Consider the following 17,029-nt stretch of genomic DNA (forward strand, 5'->3'; position numbering starts at 1 on the left):
CCAGTCAGTCATTCAACCTGGAAGTTCAGGAGCAATCCCGCGCAAGCCACAACCTCCCACCTTTGCTCCTCAATCTACCTTTTGCTAGTGGAATGATCTCAGAGAGCGACATTAAGTGACTAACAGACGGGCCTACAGCTTCAGCTACCTCTAGGTGCTTTAGCCACTTGCCCTTAACTCATGTCTATCTAAAGCACAATTTCACCTACTAACACAATTGACGCTCATCATCCATCATCAGACGGAATTTCACGTAACGGCCATTTCCGAACACGCATAGTCCAGCACTCATGCCAATTTCAACAAGCATGAACCTCACAACTGGAAATTGGATAGATATGTGACATAAGACAGAAAACATGCCATTGAACCCAAAGCAAAAAACTCACAGGCCTCTTGACGGCGAAGGCCTTTTGCATGAAGCAAAGTGGAAGCAAAAACAATGGTCTCGCAACTTGCAAGCCTCGTACTAGAGTCAGCTCATTCCACCACCATCTCAGCACACCTCTCTCGCTCCCTCCCGCCGGAACGTCACAGTGAGAAGGGGCCTAGAAGAGGCTTCAGCACCTCACCCCCTCCTCCTTGAACCGATAACCGTGACGGGATGAGAAAGATTGCATGATCCGGGTACGGGTACCTACCCGCCGCATAGTAATACCCGATCATAAACCCATGTACCGAGGTACCTACGTAATCATGCAATGGGAAAGCCAAGCAGCCCCGGAGGACTCCGCCCAATCACCATACGATTGCCCGTCCCCGCAAGACCCGCTTCAGCAAATCACAAGTCAAAGATCCAATCATCCCCGGTCAACCTCCAGACTGTCACGGTACGGTTGTCCTCGGTATCCTTTTTCTGGACTTCCCTCTCCTCCTGAAATGCTTGCTCCCCGGATTTTGCCATTAGCGCATATGCTTTTTTTTTTCTTTTTGCGCATTCCACACTCCCAATTTCTTGCGAGTCTCTCTTTTTGCCCGTCCGTCCGTGTCACTGGCTACTTAGCTTAGCAGAAAACCATTTCCTCCTGCTGCTGCCGACGCCTCCTCAACAAGCTTTTGCTGCAGTTGCTTTCCCCCCAACCCTTTTCCTTCTTAAAGACTTGAAGCGAAACCACCCGAACTCCCACCCCCTTCCCCGTGTGCATGCCTGCCAGCTCTACCATCTACTTACCTGTCGAACCAAACTCACTATAATTCTTAACCCTTGCTCTACATTTGCTTCCCTCGCTTATCAATTGTCGTCCTTATCCCCCTGCCGTCTAGACCTACCTTACCATATAATAACAAGTCTCGAGAGGGAAAAGCGAAAAAAAAAAGTTAGCAATGGAGGAGGCATATAAGCAATACGCGAACCAAGCGCGTCGCAAGAACCGCTCCAGCACAAACCTCAACCACCTCTCCCTCGCCCCCTTCACCTCCCGCCTGCCCCTCCAAGACGACGACGCCCTCCCCGACCACCTCACCTCGCCGCACCACAACACCTCCTACCTCGAGGGCAAATCCGCCCCGACGACGCCCGGCCTGCTCACCCGCTCGCCCGCCTCTCACGCCCGCCGCGCTTCCGTGCCGCACGCCGACCTCCCCAAGAGCAAATCAGCCACCCACCTGACGCCCTCCGCCGCCGACAGGAAATCTCGCAGCCGAAAGGCCGTCTCAGGCACTACCTCGCCGACGGTACGCCGCCGGAAAGATGACTTCTCGATCCGGGACCGGAACGACAGCGATTGGCTCCTCCGCACCGGCGCCCTCATCAGCAACGAGAACCGCGAATCAAAGGGCCAGGCGTGGCTCGTCTCGAGACAGAGCTCCACGAGCCTGACGGGCATGCGGGACGCCGACGAGGAGGCTTTCGAAAGGGAATTGGCTCGCGAGCGGGAGCTCACCAGCAGACGCAGCAGCCGGCGCGGCAGTCTCGCCGACCTGGAGGGCGCAGCCTCCTACACCCATTCCGCTCGGCCCAGTCGTCCTGGGAGTCGGTCGGCGAGCAGAGTCGGCACCCGGAGCCAGATGCTGACGCCGATGGAGCGCGAACAACGTGAACGGCATTCTCTCGAGGAGGGATACTTCCCCCGCCACCACGACGGCGAAGACTACATCCCCGGCCCGGATTTCGTCAACCTCGACGAGCAGCTCGAGTCATTCGACTTTGACACCACGCAAGACGACGAGGCCGCCGTCAGGAGGCTGGTCAAGGGCGAGAGGGCCGGTGGCGCCTCTTGGGTCGGGAATATCTTGGGATGGCCGCTCTTCGCCGTCGAGGAGAACGAGGAAGAGTCCGACGACGAAGATGACGACGTTGACGGGGACGAATTCGAGGGTGAGGCCGACGAGGATGGCGGGGCGCATGGGCTCCACCGGTCGTGGTCAGCCCGGCATTTCGAGGGTGTTATCAGCGCCCCGGAAGAGCGGATTCCGCCCCCAAAAGCAAACGAGGGTGGCTGGCAGGACGCGGCGTGGCTGCTCAGTGTGGCTACCAAGGTTTTGCTGTGAATGGGGGCAGAAAAGAAGGAGATTCGGCGAGAAAGAAGAAAGACGTATTGTCACCCCCGTGAGAAGAAGAAAGAAAAAAAGATTGCACCACCACCGCGAAAGCCCCGTCGTCGGACCGCTCGAGAACGGTGAAGTGGATATCGCCAACCGGCCCTAGCAAGACTGAAGCTTCACCGTTAGACTGTTTGAGAACCCCGGCAGCCGAAAATCTGCAGGGTATATTTATTTGCTCCAACTGGGCCCCACGTTGCTTTCCTGCAGAATCCTTCGAAAACTTCGATATGCTGCGAGGAAGGAGGCGGCTCCTGTCTCCGCGTCTCGGCCTCAGCAGGGTGGCTTCTCGTACCCGTCACAGGCCAGTCACCTGTCAAATAGTATTGTCTCGCTACCTACTGTTTCCCCCCAACCCCCGTATTTCGGCATCTGAATTTGTCGCGAAGCATTCTCCAATCATGGGGAATCGGCACTGCAAGATAAACCTCGGGATGCTGGCTCCCAGGGTTATATGAAGCACTTCCCTCGTTTTAATAGCGTTATTGCTGCAAAGTACCTTACCATGTCTATACATAATCAAAATCAAAATGATTTCCTTGATGGCCGTAGGTCGGATTGATACTTGCCGTCCGTTCACGTACAACCCGCACACCACGTGACATGTACCTATCCATACACCGGTGACCGATGCGGGACCGGGCTATCGCCCCCGGTTCCGGCCATATTGACTGGAGCTCCGCAACCTCTCTTTTCATCGACACCAAAAGTATTGGCTGTTGTGTCGAAGGGGGGTGGGCGTCTAGAAAAACTAGAGAAAAAGCCTAAAACCAGCACAACGGCGCCCCATCCGGTCGGAATAGACCACCGCAAAGAGTGAGAGCGATCCGTCTGAACTATCGTCGCGAAAGGAACGCCCGCCCCTCTCTCCGCGGACAATGGCGGCCGGCCAAGCCGGCGCGAGAGGGACCACTGGCCGCATAGTAGGACCAAAAAAACCGGTTTTGGGAGTATCACCTCGCGCTTGCATGCAGCAAGCTGGCGGGAACCTCGTGTTGTCTCTTGCAGATTGGCTTGAGGCGCGAGACGGTGTGAAAAGGGCTATTGAACTGGGGTTTATGAGCTCTCGCACTTACCACACCGCAAGCTGTGGTTGCAAACCGCACCCCTGGACCATTGTTTGCAGCGTACTCTGGACAGCGATGGCGATGCCCTTTCCTTCACGATTGTCTGTGCTTTCGTGCGACTGTTGAAAGCATGGCGCGGAAGTCTCAGATCTCACTCAGACGAATGACAAGTATTCGTGTGGAGTTCACTCCCGGGTGTATTACGGAGGGTTCAAAGACCAAAAGTCATTGGTTCCTCAAACGCGACCGAGTTTTTGGTGTGGTGCTCCTTTCTAGACATTCTCCTCGACATGTCGTCTGATGAGAGACTGTTGCTCGTCTGAGTTGGAGTCTGAGATGTCTTTGCAAAGATTCCAACGTGAATATGCGAATATCGTATGGAATGGCTCGTCATTCTGTCGATACCCTACGAGCTCAAGTACCGGGTATTAGCAGGCGGTGTCACTGTTGTGGTGGTGATCAAGCTTGCCAACCGTGATCGAGTCTACAGCGGGGAAGGCGGATATACCGGCTATGAGTATGAGGCTATGATCACCTCGGTCCTCAGCACAGTAGCTAGCTCCAAGATGATTTGACTGACGATGTGAAAGATGTCACCGTATATTGACCATTGGCCGTGCGATAGTCGGCTTCCCTCCACTCATGCGACGATCGAAGTTTTGATGGGAGGAGTCAGAGACTCAGAGATTCTTACCAGTTCGGCCTTGTCCCCCGCCTCGAGGCCTGCCGTTTTGCCTGGCTTGGCGCATGCGTGACATCAAAGTTCAACCGATCCAATGATCAGATGGCTAGCCGAGTAATAGCGGCTTGATGATCTCTTCCTTCCTGCAATTAATTGTCCAAGGGGTCTAGAAGGCGGAATGAGGGTGAAATATCTTGGCCAGCAGCTGTCTCTGAGTGAAAGTGCTCCGAAAAAGGTTGGACCAAGTAGTGGTGGAGACGGGCGTGAACGGAGGTCGTGGAGATGAAGTGGTATGCCGATTTGCGCTCACTTGCACCGACCGTCGAGGAAAGTGGATCTTCCGTAAAACACGGGATATTTCACTGGCGTTACGGTTCCGTACTGCCGGAGTCCAAAGTCTTCTGACACCTGCAACTCTTTTGTCTCTAGCAGAGCCTCAAAGCCGTATAATCAGCCCTAGTACGTCGTGAGGCTTACTTTCCCACAAAGAGTAGACACGAATCCACTGTCTCTGCACTAAAGCACAAATGCCGATATTTGGACTGCTGTAGTGCCTCGAAGGGGTGGTCATGAAGAGAGAGTTGTTGTCGGCGTTGGGCTGGTGATAGAGCGAGTGTCGTTGGCATAGACCCTGAACGGAGGGCGACGGACCAAAACGGAAACGTCGTCCACTCATTACACCCTGGTCCATGCAGGCTTTGCAGTGTAACCCACCGATGACGTTCAAGCGCGGTATGACGTCTGGCAGAAACCCAGCTCCAGCCCCCAGACCTGAGTGCATATGCAGATGCTCCACCCTACCATTCCACCCTACCATTTAACCACATAAATGGATCCTGGTAACACTGAGTTGTGGTGGACGGGACCTTCTAAACCGGCCAAACAGAGTAGGAAAATCCTTTTTCTCCCGCTGGAAAAAAGTATGCCAAAGTGGAGCGTCAACTGTCGGCCGAGAGAGTCTAGCCTCTGTCGACCTGGCTGTGTCCGAGATGATTCTGCAGCGGTGTGGGACCGTTGCTCACCGGGCTCCATGCCACCTTGTTGGCGGCGGGAGTGGTACTGACTGGATTGTCAGCATAGCTTTAGACTTGAATCAGGTACAGATTGTCAAAGTAGTTAGACGGGTATGGACCCTGCATTCCAACCTTCTCCCCACCTCTCGGCGCTCCTCTTAACGTGACCATTTTTATCAGTATTCGACGGTCGACCTGGCATATGCCTTCAACCCTCCTGCCTTATTTGGGTCCTCCCATCGGTGTGGAGCGGTGAAAGTCTTCGTCGTGAAATCTGATGGTCGTGTTGAAAGTGTGTTATCATCGATTTTTGCCACACCATCCATGATTTGGGGTCTTCTCGGCCGGCGTAACAGGAATTGTAAATTAGCCAAGGATCGTCACACCAGCTCACTTCGCACAGCGGAAACATGACTGGATCCTCGTCAGCCTTGAGGTACGCAGTGGACCGTGGGCAAGTCGGATCGTCCGCTCAGAAGGAGAGAGTTGTGTGTTCGGGCGGTCAAAAACATGCCTTACCGACGAGGGCTTGGATTGCCGAATGATACAAAGCTTTGCTTCTATGGTTGGTTTGCTGAAAAAGAGTGCTATAGTACCTGGCCTACAGTCGTAAGGACGTCGCTGGCAAAGGAATGTTAGTAGAGAACCGGCCCTGGCCAAAGGTGTCCAACCCAGAATAACGACGCTGGGATGAAGGCACATCCGAGAATCCAAGTCATAAGCTACTGTTCAAACAGTCCGGCATGGCGGATGTCGAATGAAGCCAGCGGGAGGTGCCGATCTCTACTTCTCCACGAAAATTAGAGGGTCGGGAGAGACCGCCTTAAACTTGCAAATGCAGGGCAGCGGTCTTGCATCGTCAAGGTGAAATAGCAACCGGCGGTGGTGTGCAAGGAATGGACTCGAGGAGGGGTAATCCGTGTTGATACTCGAGAGTCTTGTACTGTGGCACAGCGATTGGTAGACCCACAACCCATGACCGGTGGCTCTTGGTCTAGAAGCTTGTCGAGGGAAAGGGATGAGAGCTGCTAGCACGAGAAGTGCGTGTCCGTCAGGTCATGGCGCAGGAGATTGTACGATAAAGCAGTGGCTCAAGGCTGAATATCGCGGTTGTCTGACACCCATGGAACCGAAGCAGGGCTGTCTCGTGACGTGTAGATGGAGGATATTCCCTTGTGTGGGAACGAACTCGAGGCATGGGTTGTAAAAAAGGTATTCGAGATCCATGACAAGAAAACCAGTGGTTTCAAGGAAGATAGAGCGGAGGTCTTGCTAGAGGAACAATATTCCAAACCATGGTCAAATGGAGGAAAAATGGTCGTGTATGTATGGGGACCGAGCTTGACCAGATGTCTTCCAGGGCAAGCCTTTAGTCGCGAGACGGGTTGGTATGAAAATCGTGGAAAAGCTAACCATGGAAGCTGCTCGGAACTGGACATACAACGAAGCTCTTTTCACTGTGCGGTCCTCAAGAACGACTCAAGCAAAGTTCGGTAGAGAAGTTGGCTATTTCCTCGGTCTGACAATGCTCAGAGTGCTCTTTGTTCCTTTGGGGAAGGAGCGCCCCGTACGTAAGGGGATGCTTGCCGGGTGCCCGTTGGCTTGGAGGTTCTTCCCGGCAGGAGGAGGTCGCCCTGCAGATGTACCGCCTTCTAACCTTAGCTACCCGCCCTGCATGAGACTTCAACTCAGGCTTCTTCTACCTGGGGAGGTAAGTTGCTTGACTTGCTCCCAGGTCTTGTCTGGAAGCAGTAAGCATGGTAAGGTAGGTAGCAGGAAGGGCGAAGAGAGAGAAAGTAAGGTACTGTGTAAAGTAAGGCAAGGTACCTTATGTCAGGGTTGGCTCTGATGATGCAACTCTGGCGACGCTCCAATTAGTTTATCAGGTATGAGGTCAGGTAGACACGTCTAGACCGCGATTAGTGGGTATTACAGCCGCCTGTCTCCCGGTTGTCATTGCCCGAGCCTCCAGTTTTATTTCCTTCTTTTCCCCCTCTGCATCCTTTGCATCCGCCAAACCTCAGCTGTCCGTGTGTGACTGACAAGAAGATCCCATCCATACCTACCTACACAGTGAGAACCAATCCAAGCCATCCCAGTGCATCAGGTCGTTGCGACTGTTCATGTCAAAGGCAGGCAGCATATCTCCCTCCATCCTGCCATCCCCTCCCCTCTTACCTTACGGATAAGATACTTCCTTCATCCTGTTTCTTGTTCGTTACCGGTCCGAACAGTCGCAGTCAAAAAGTACCAATCTGCTACACCCCGCCGCCCGCCGCCGTCGCCGCCTCCGTCCGTATCCTCGCTTGACCCTGTCTTTTTAGAAACCCTGGCTCCTGGCTCCCCTCCCCCTCCATCGTCACCCCTCCATCGACCCTCCCGCGCTTCTTCTGCTGCTGCTTGGGCAATAACGGACGGCAACCGCTCGCATCCTGAACCGCGCTGCCAGGTACCTTTGGGTGTAGGTAGCCCTCCACAACAGCGACAGCTCCCGCAACTTGCAAGATTCCAGGGCAGCAGCGGCATTCGCTTCGCTGGTTCAAGGCTCCAAGGCCTGCTCTTCGCTTGTCTCGCCTGCTTATCCGTACCTTACCTAAAGGTACCTCAGTATTCTCCTGTCCTATCCTGTCCTGTCCTGTCCGCTGTCGTCAAGGCCCGACTCTGGCAAAGGGTTCGCACCAAGGGGCCCCCCCCAAAGTCCCCATCTTCCCAACCAAAATTGCACTAGAGATCAGTTCCAGATTCGCCCTTTCCCTCTTTGAGATACCAAGAAGGGACCATCTCCTCTACCACCACCACCATCACCCCTCCTGCTCCTTCTCTCTTTCTCTTTTTTGGTCCTGCCGCCCTGGTACACGCCCTGCCTGCCCCCAGCCGTCACGCCTTCCGCTTTTAATCGCTGTCCTTAGGCCATCATCACCTTCCCTGTCTTGCCCTGCTTTACTACCTTACTACTTACTTAGCTCACCTTACCTTGCCTTGCCGCATCTCTTGGAGCTCAGGTACCTTGACTGTACTTTACCTCAACTCACCTCACCTCATCTCACCTTACTTCCCCCAACTTCCGATTACATATCATCCGTTTCTGACCTTTTATACATCAGCAAGTACTCGACGGGTCTTGCTCCGGTCCGTCTTCACCTTTGGTCGCTTCACCTCGACTTGTCAGAGCAACCTCCGTCCCGCCGGCGTGTACCTTATTGCCGCCGGCTTCACCTCACGGCATCCTGCAATTCGCCGGGTCTCATCCTCCGTTGTCTCATCCAACCAAACCCGCGGCTTCGACTTTGAATACTTCGCAACTTCATTTCAACTTTTCTCTTCCTTTTCCCGGCCTTATTCCACGCCGGTGTAAAGGAAAGACAAGACGGAGGAATTATTCTTCGATTTTTCTCTCCGTCTTTCGTCGTGAGGTGACTGTCTCCTCTGACGCTTGACTCTGTCACCGGTATGTACGATTCGTCTCCTTTCCTTACCTAAGGCAAGGTACCTACCTATTTTACCTTGAAGGTCGAGGTACCTGAAGCCGGGTACTTTGCAGTCAGCAGCACCGCAGCGCAACCCCACCACGCGCGGTCTTCCCCTCCAAAAAAAAAAAAAAAAGCCCACCTACCCACATCCACTTACTGCATCCCCCGCCGAAAAATTATTAGACACATCGGAAGCCCTACCTGCTTCGTTGCCTGCATCTTTTACACCACCAACCAGCTCTTCCCGACGTCTTATTATATGCGCGCCCATAATCGGACCCGATAGCTTACCCTTTCTCATTCTAGTCCGGAAAACACTTCGTCGTCCCCTCAGACCGCAGTCTCCATACCTCTTTGTAAGTTATTTGTCTTGTGTGTGTCCGGATCTGCTGCCCACGAACACCAACCCCTTCCTACCTCCTCTATCCCGAATATCCACCCTGAGCTGCATACTCCCTGCGGTTGCGGTATATCTCCCCTTCACCATCATCACACCTGCAGCACCGCACTGCTGGCGCTGGCAGCGGAAGCACCAACGGCGGCAACGGTACGCACTGGCAGCTTGGCCACTCTCCTCATCCTTACACAGGGCATCCAGATTCTAGCCTATCCCCAAGAACCGGGCGCAAAGAATCCGAAGCCTTTGTTCCACAGTCCACACACACTCCATCATACACATCGTGGGATCCACCGCCGCCTGACTGAACATTTGCTTTGCTGTCTTGTGTTGGCTCGTTGTCTTCTAACCAAAATCTTCGCTTCAGTAGCCTCTCTCTCCTCTCTTCCTGTGCCTACCTGCTGTCGCCAATCACACAGCCCTCTCATCTCGAGCGCCCTTGGCCAATACCACTTCAAACTTTATCCGCCCTGCTTTCACGCCCACTTACGCTACATAAACACAACAACTCTTAACGAACCGCATACTCAACCGCCAAAATGCCTGCTTCAGAAGACAAGGTATGTCATTGAGTTTTACCCCCGTGTGATGCTTTCGTGGTGATGTGTTTTGGGCCACAAGGGCTGGGCTAACGTGGGGTGTTTGCACACAGAGCGACGATGGTCCCCTCAGTACCCCCGACTTTGGCGATGCGATTGACTCAGTCACCTTCGGTCAGATCCTGGAGATGGATGAGGACGAGAATGATCGCGACTTCAGCCAGTCAATCGTTTTTGGCTTCTTCGAGCAAGCAGAAGAGACCTTTGAGCAGATGGACGACGCCTTGTGAGTCGCATCATCATCATTGCCCCCACTCCTCCACGCTGGCGCCCCTCTCCGCCATCCTCTCCTGCCCTCTTTCCCCCCCCTCACCCCTGAAGTACCCTCAACAGCAGATATGAACTCTTTTCGCTGGTTGTCCTGCACAGATTCCGATTGCACTGGCTCTGGACAAGGCTGACTTTGGTTTCTTACTCAAATCTACAGAAAGGAAGAGGACCTCGAGACGCTGTCGTCGCTCGGTCACTTCCTCAAAGGCTCTTCGGCCACGTTGGGACTCGTCAAGGTTAGAGACAGCTGCGAAAAGATCCAACGTTACGGCAAGAAGGAGAATGAGGATGGAACCCCTGAGCTTGACGAGACGCTGTGCTTGAAGCGAATTGAGACGACGCTCAAGGACCTCAAGACGGAGTACGAGGACGCCGAGAAGCTTCTGAAGAAGTTCTTCGGCACCGAAGAAGAAGAAGAAGAAGAAGACTAAAAGCCGCCACAGATGACTTCTGGTCAACGCCGCCGCTCCGTGTCTTAGCACCAGTCGTTCTGTCGCCCAGCATTAGAAACGATGGCTGTGACGACAAGAAGGAAGTGGACCACGACGGAGGATGCTCTACACCCATCGAGGGCTGCGCGGCTCTCCCAATACCTTGGCCCTTTGACACTTCGCTTACGAACCCATTTCTCCTCATACCCCCTTCTCTACACTTACGAATTTGATTCACGAAGAAAAACTGGCATTTTGGCATGGTGACCTGGATTGGCTTTGCATGGGAGACCCTTTTTTTGATTGCAAAGGGGAAAGCCGAGTTGAATAGCTGGATGGCCGAGGCAGCCAACCGACTCAGACGACGGAAAGATTCTGAAGGCTCGTGCCATGGGCTCCCCCATTTACGCCTGCCATAGTCCTAAATCAACAGCATGCTCTCACGGTCTTTACCACCTACACTGGGTAGACGGACAATAGCATTATCTGCGTTCGTTTATAAAGAGGCACTACCGAAACGTCTTGGCGGGACAAAGCCATCGATCCCACGCGAGTAATGGCAACGAAAGCCGCTCTGTGAATTAAATCTTCTAGTTCCTTGGAGACGATATTCCTCCCATCAATTCGAGCAAAACCTTCTTGCGCACTCTTGACGGATGGACGGTGTCAAATTTGTAGCACTTCTTTCCAATCCCCGGGGCGGTAGTTTGTGTTCCGGGGATAGCAGACGGGCTGACAAGCAGGATTCCATCCTCGGTGCGGGCAGCGGGGAACCCATCAAAATTCTACCCGAGCGTACCCTTTCAGCCTTGATCGACTGACATCATTGCGAGGAGTGACGAAGCCCAGGCCTAGAGATCGACAAATTGACGCCATAGCTCGAATCTGGTACGTCTGCATCTTCTTCTTGTGGCACTGGGGAGCATCCTGACCCGCGAGTCCTGTGGCGGTGCGGTATCTGCTGGAAATGCATCCCACGTGCTGCGCTCCAAATCTTCCCGCTATCATGCCCATCTCACCAATATCGCGATATCACATCGACGATGGATCGCATTTGCTCTACCGCCACGCGAGTAATGGATATTTGACAGGGCTTTATTCTTGCACCGGTTCTCGGGCCGGCGCGACAGGACCACGTTGTTTGAATGCTTGTTGACTCCGTTCGCGGCACCGTCCAGGAACTAGGCTCTGACGTGCTTCGTAGATTCAACCGGCTCACCGGAACGCCTACAAGCTTCCTGAACACAATTCTCGCTGCCAGTCTGCCTGGTCTTCGCAAGTGACGAAGTCTGCCGGATCTGGAAGACAACATTGGAACACACGCAACGCAGCATCAAGACTTCATCGACTTGCCCCCCTTTCTTCGAACCAGCCACCATGCCCCCTCGTCCCAACGCCAGGCCTTCGCCTACACACTTCTTGTGCATACCTTTGGTCACCCCGGCCTCAAGACCTCAGCTATCGAAGAGCCTGGCTTCCTTCAAAGCAGATGTCACCAGCCCAGACAGCTTTGCGGTTCAACCAGATGCCGTGCGGCCGCTCGGCACTCTGCACCTCACCCTTGGGATCATGAGTCTGGCCAAGGGCGAGGGCATCAGCAAAGCAACCGAGGTCCTCAAGAACCTGAAACCGCGGGAGATCTTGGCCGGCATCACACCTCTGTCGTCCACTACCCCGTTGGCCGGTAAAGCGCAGTCGTCCACTAGCGCTCCCGGAACCGACTCGCCGCTCCGAATCACGCTCCGTGGCTTACACTGCATGAAGTCGGGCCCTCGAGCGGATCCCAGCAAGGCATCGGTTCTATACGCGCCACCCGCACAAGGCGAAGGTGTTTTCCAGACATTCTGCGAGAGGATCAGGGCTACGTTCGAAGAGGCCGGAGTCATGGAAAAGGATGAACGGGGCTTGTTGTTGCACGCCACCATTGTCAACACGATCTATGTCAAGGGCGGTTGGAGCAAGAAGGGCCCCAAGCTGACCATCGACGCGAGGGATATACTTGACCGATATGATGACTACGTCTGGATGGAGGATGTGCCCCTGGAAAAGATTACCATCTGTCGCATGGGGGCCAGGAAAATTGAGGGGACGGATGACGAAGCATACGAAGTCGAGGCTGAGATCGACTTTTAGTCATCTCGCAGCCTGGATCTGTTGAACAACTTGTTCAGAAGTCTACGAGTTTCAACGGTCCCTAAAGCATAGGATGTCCCTCCTAAGGCCAAATCTATGCGGATATGTTTGTGGACGTTTGTGACAGGAATCTTAAGTAAACGATGTTGAAGGTATCAATAGTGACAAGTGATCCATAGCCAAAGACCATTAGGCATGGAGACTTGGTAGTATAGATAGGTCAGAGAGAGAGTTACATGATGTTAGTTGTTTGTATGTTAGAAGGCGTACATGAGCCAGGCATTCAAGTAACCATATCCAACAAACGCCCCAGAACCAAGCCTATGTTCTGATGTAAAAGCGCACACGACGCCTCAGGACTCCCTGGCAGCCGAAGAAGCACCGTAAAGCATTGCACCACACCACACAGCCCCCACGGTTCTGCCCCGAGCGCGGCCACAAGCGCCGGGCCGCTAAAAATACCGCTCCGGCGGGAAACTATGGGACCCCCCTCTCCCCAATGACAGAAGGGACCCTCGCCGGCCCCCAATGTCGACCTAACATCCTGGGCGGACCGACTTGCGACGACGTCCCCGACCCAGCTCGCACGGGAAGGCTACCTTAATTGCCTCGCCTCACCTTACCTCAAGCTACCTCTGTTTGACGGCACCCGATCAAACAGCTCCCCGAAGCTTCGATTTCCGCGCATGTGTTTGCCTCCCGCCTAGAGGCCAAGGACTCGGGACCAGGCAGCCAACGAACGCCACTTCGTACTTCTCTCGCCAACCCACCCCCCTTCCGAAGCTGCGTAGGCACACCAAGACCTGTCATCAACGAGGGGAAAGGTCAGCTTTGGCGGGAAAAACAAGGGGAGAGGAGTAGGTCGGAACATAAAGACAGCCCGACAGATCTCCCCTTCATCGCGAGCGGGTTAGAAGAATAAGCGAAAACCCGCCACGCCCCAAACTCATCGTCTTACCTCCCCATCATGCAGTACCAAGCCAGCCGCATGCTCCTCCCCCGCCGTCCCCATGACGAAAGATAAAAAGCTCGGCCGGATGTCCACGACACCGGCGGAGAAGCGCCGCTCCTTCATCCCAGGCGGCAGCAGCAGTAGCAACAGCAAGGAACATACCAGCAGCGGCAGCGCCTCGAATAGCAACGCTGCCGGCGGGCCCTCCTCGTCCTCGTCCAAGCCGCCGTCCTCATCGTCGTCACAGCACGTTGGCGGGTCGTCAAACGCCCATCACGTCCTGCACACCTCGAACCCGCGCACCAGCACCGCGAACATCATTGCCCCGCCTCCCCGCGCCCACCACGCTCCCGCGAACTCCTCCTCTGCGAGTCCGAACCCCGAGGACGGTGTCGCGGCGGCGGCCACGGCGTCGAGTAGCAGCAAAGATGCCAAGGACAAGGAATCAAGACACAAGGAGGCCGTTGGTGGCAACAGCAACAGCAACGCTGCCAACTCCGTAACCTCCACCGGGCACGGCCACGGCGGGGCCACCTCCTCCTCGGTCCAAATCAAAGACAAGGACGCGCGCATAGCGCACCTGGAGCGCGAGCTCGAGATCATGGAACGCGAGTTTACCCGCGAGCTCGACAAACTCTCCGCAAACGAGAGCGAGACGGCCGTCTTCTGGCAGGCGAAGCACAGCGACGTCAACCAGCAGTTCCTCCGTGCCGATGCCGACCTGCGGCTCCTCCGACAAGAGTCCGAGGCCCGGGACGCCGACCGTGATGCTTTACGGCGCGAGGTCGGCGAGCTGAGGGTGCAGGTGCGCGGGCTCAAGGAGTTTGTGAGCACGAGCACGCGGACGAGCGGGCAGACTTCTGACGAAGTGTTCTGTGACGGGATGGCGAGGTTGAGTAATGGGTTGCAGAATTGGGTTATTGTCAACTTTCGGAGGGCAAAGTTGGGTACGTTTCTCCTTACATCTCCCCTACGAATACACTTTGGACGAACCCCTGGAATACGCCCTAGAGGAGACACAGTATGATGTAAACTAACAAAACATGCCAGACTTTGCTGCAGCAAACGACGACGTGCTCGAGGAGCTCGGCCAGCTGGTACCAATGTACGCCGACCTCAAGCCCTCGGCAAAAGTCCACATGCTGCAGTCCGTCGTCTCGCGCGTGCTTGTCGAGACAATCTTCGACTCGTACTTCTTCGGCCTCCCCAAGGAGCAGGCTGAGCAGCTCAAGGCTGTGGAGCAGACCCTCTCAGGCTATGGTGAGCAATACTCTTCCCATCTAATTTTTCTCCCTTACCCCTTACCCCCTTATTCCTGGGAGCAAAAGAGAAAAGAAACGGAAAACGTTCAGATGCTAACACCCCAAAACAGTCGACTCCCCAGAAGCAATCAACAACTGGCGCTCCACAACCCTCGCCCTCCTCCACCGCGAGGCGGACTCCGAAATGCAAGCCGAGACGTCAGCAGCAACAGACCGCGTCATCGCCCGCGTAAATCGCATCCTCGACGCCGTCACGGACGCAGCTCCGGCCCCACCAGCCACGGGAGAGACCACCAACCCCCGCGACGCGGGTCTCCGCGCCCTAGTCGGCAGCGCGGCGGACCTCGCGCGGCAGCTCGCCGTGCAAAAGGCCGTCTTCCGGGTCCACATGCCCGACATTGTCCCGCACCAGCAGACGAAATTCGACGCCGCCACCATGGAGGATATCGGTGGCGAGGACGAGGAGGCATTATCGCAGCGCGATATCGCGTGCGTCACGTTCCCCGGCATCATCAAGCGCGGGGACGAGAACGGGGGCCACATGCAGTATCAGAATGTCATTGCCAAGGCTAGGGTACTATGTAGTCCCGAATGAGACACATTCTGGTGCTTTTACCGATTCAACTCCTCTTGATTTCTTCCCAATACATTAACATCTGATACCCCCCATATTCAACCCATAACATATGGTTTCTTGATGACGCAGAACCTCTCATCAACCGTAGACGCAAGTGAGATTTGCACATTACCTCTTTCGCAGCATCACTTTTCATTGCTTATCCCCTTCGTCAGCCACCGCCGGCGGCCCGTCCACATGATGAGTCTGCAGACGGCAACAGAGGCGGGAAGACGAACCAACCCTTTCCCATCCTCTTCCCGCGCGGCGCGGACGGGAGGGCTCAACCGAGCCTTGCTAAGGTATGACCGCTCTGGAAGCTGGTTCCATCACGGACGTCATGAAAGCTTAACAGCAGCTCTCGTGAAGAACTACCGGCAAAGAGGATTCGATATTGAACTCGGCGACGCCGTGAAAGTCGCGACGCCGGCCAATCGCAGAGACAGCGTACACTGCAATCCCCCATGCCTACTTGGTACTTACCACCCCTTGAGACATGCAGCCCTCTGCAGCTTGTTCGGCCGGGGTGTGTGAGAAGAGCGGGGTTCGGTCTCTCTCTCTCTCTCTTTCCCTTCTTTCCCCCATCCCTTCCTCCTACGGATACGGAATCCGTCAGGCCAACCTGCGGAGCCAACTTGATCCTCCCGAACAGAAATGACAAAGTTTTGGGCGGGCAGAATGGCAGGAGATGAGGCTCTGCGAGCTATTGGGGCAAGATCCTCTCCGGGTCAAGTGGATTCCCCTCTTCCTCTAGCACGATTCGACACTCGACGCATTCGTGCTGTACTGCAAATCCTCGCCCTTGATTACCATGTGTCGTGCCGCAACCAATGCATTATCGAGATTCCGCCCCCAATGGAAGGTTGACTACATATCGATGCCGGCCCGCGGGAATGGCTGTAGCACGGTTCTCAACGCAACAGCGTAGTTTGCAACTCGAGGAGAGCTGCTTCGGCGCTGTTGTATCTGCAAAAAAAAAAAAAGTCAACTTGCCCCTTTTTCGAGTAGTTTGCTAGAGCTCCTGGTGAGGGACAGGACCCATTCGCAGTGCAGGCAACTCCCGGTAATTCCGCCGTGTCACTGCAGCACGCTGTACAGCACTCGCTTGCTCTGGCAACCTTGTCTGCGAAAGCCCCCCCCCCGCTCCCCTCTCGATTCCTAATGCCGCGGACGTACACGTGGACAGCTCATAGTGGGTGGTCATCGTCATTGTATCCTTTGAGAAAAGAAATGAAGAGACCGGATATTCGAGCTGTAGACGAAATCGACGTGAATCGATCCCGTGCGACATTGCGCTGCAAGCCCAAGGGTCATTGCAGTCAAAGATATTGGTAGCCCTACGGAGCTGGAGCTGCCACAGGCGCATATGATCGGGCACCACCACCGGTCCAATGTTTCCGTTGAAACGATCGTCGATCTCCTGCACAGCGGAACACGACGTCGGAAACAGACTCCTTTTAGGATGAACCTCCTTGCGAGGGAAGGATGTCTACATCAATGCCACTCAGGAGTGAGGACATATGCTGACATGTTTCTTCTCGTGTCCGCCCGCCGCCGGTTGGCGAAATGGGACCGGTTGGAGGGGCTGATACTGGT

The 17,029-nt window shown here is 54.8% G+C and overlaps 6 protein-coding genes across 6 annotated transcripts; all 6 read left to right on the forward strand.

The window, feature by feature from the left end:
* Positions 1-1,323: 1,323 nt before the first annotated feature.
* Positions 1,324-2,490, forward strand: BDP81DRAFT_313217 (uncharacterized protein; the record flags this gene model as incomplete). Its single annotated transcript, XM_060583873.1, has 1 exon — positions 1,324-2,490. The coding sequence occupies one exon, from the start codon at positions 1,324-1,326 to the stop codon at positions 2,488-2,490; it is 1,167 nt and encodes a 388-aa protein (XP_060448340.1).
* A 3,859-nt stretch (positions 2,491-6,349) lies between these two features.
* BDP81DRAFT_182506 (uncharacterized protein) lies at positions 6,350-7,254 on the forward strand. The gene has a single exon (XM_060582299.1). It carries the CDS (start codon positions 6,694-6,696, stop codon positions 7,150-7,152), a length of 459 nt encoding a protein of 152 aa, XP_060448341.1. The 5' UTR covers positions 6,350-6,693; the 3' UTR covers positions 7,153-7,254.
* A 2,371-nt stretch (positions 7,255-9,625) lies between these two features.
* On the forward strand, positions 9,626-10,581 carry BDP81DRAFT_182703 (hpt domain-containing protein). The gene is made up of 3 exons (XM_060582300.1): positions 9,626-9,730; positions 9,823-9,995; positions 10,197-10,581. The coding sequence occupies exons 1-3, from the start codon at positions 9,710-9,712 to the stop codon at positions 10,468-10,470; spliced, it is 468 nt and encodes a 155-aa protein (XP_060448342.1). The 5' UTR covers positions 9,626-9,709; the 3' UTR covers positions 10,471-10,581.
* Positions 10,582-11,847: 1,266 nt separating this feature from the next.
* Positions 11,848-12,603, forward strand: BDP81DRAFT_447367 (kinase A anchor protein; the record flags this gene model as incomplete). The annotated part of the gene is made up of 1 exon (XM_060592175.1): positions 11,848-12,603. The coding sequence occupies one exon, from the start codon at positions 11,848-11,850 to the stop codon at positions 12,601-12,603; it is 756 nt and encodes a 251-aa protein (XP_060448343.1).
* A 1,010-nt stretch (positions 12,604-13,613) lies between these two features.
* On the forward strand, positions 13,614-15,412 carry BDP81DRAFT_459123 (uncharacterized protein; the record flags this gene model as incomplete). Its single annotated transcript, XM_060593504.1, has 3 exons — positions 13,614-14,502; positions 14,606-14,815; positions 14,928-15,412. The coding sequence occupies 3 exons, from the start codon at positions 13,614-13,616 to the stop codon at positions 15,410-15,412; spliced, it is 1,584 nt and encodes a 527-aa protein (XP_060448344.1).
* Positions 15,401-16,206, forward strand: BDP81DRAFT_182867 (uncharacterized protein). The gene has a single exon (XM_060582301.1). The coding sequence runs from the start codon at positions 15,515-15,517 to the stop codon at positions 15,965-15,967; it is 453 nt and encodes a 150-aa protein (XP_060448345.1). The 5' UTR covers positions 15,401-15,514; the 3' UTR covers positions 15,968-16,206.
* The last annotated feature ends 823 nt before the right edge of the window (positions 16,207-17,029 follow it).

The sequence above is a fragment of the Colletotrichum phormii genome, assembly GCF_030913505.1.
Source record: "Colletotrichum phormii strain CBS 102054 chromosome Unknown BDP81scaffold_5, whole genome shotgun sequence".
Lineage (NCBI taxonomy): Eukaryota > Fungi > Ascomycota > Sordariomycetes > Glomerellales > Glomerellaceae > Colletotrichum > Colletotrichum phormii.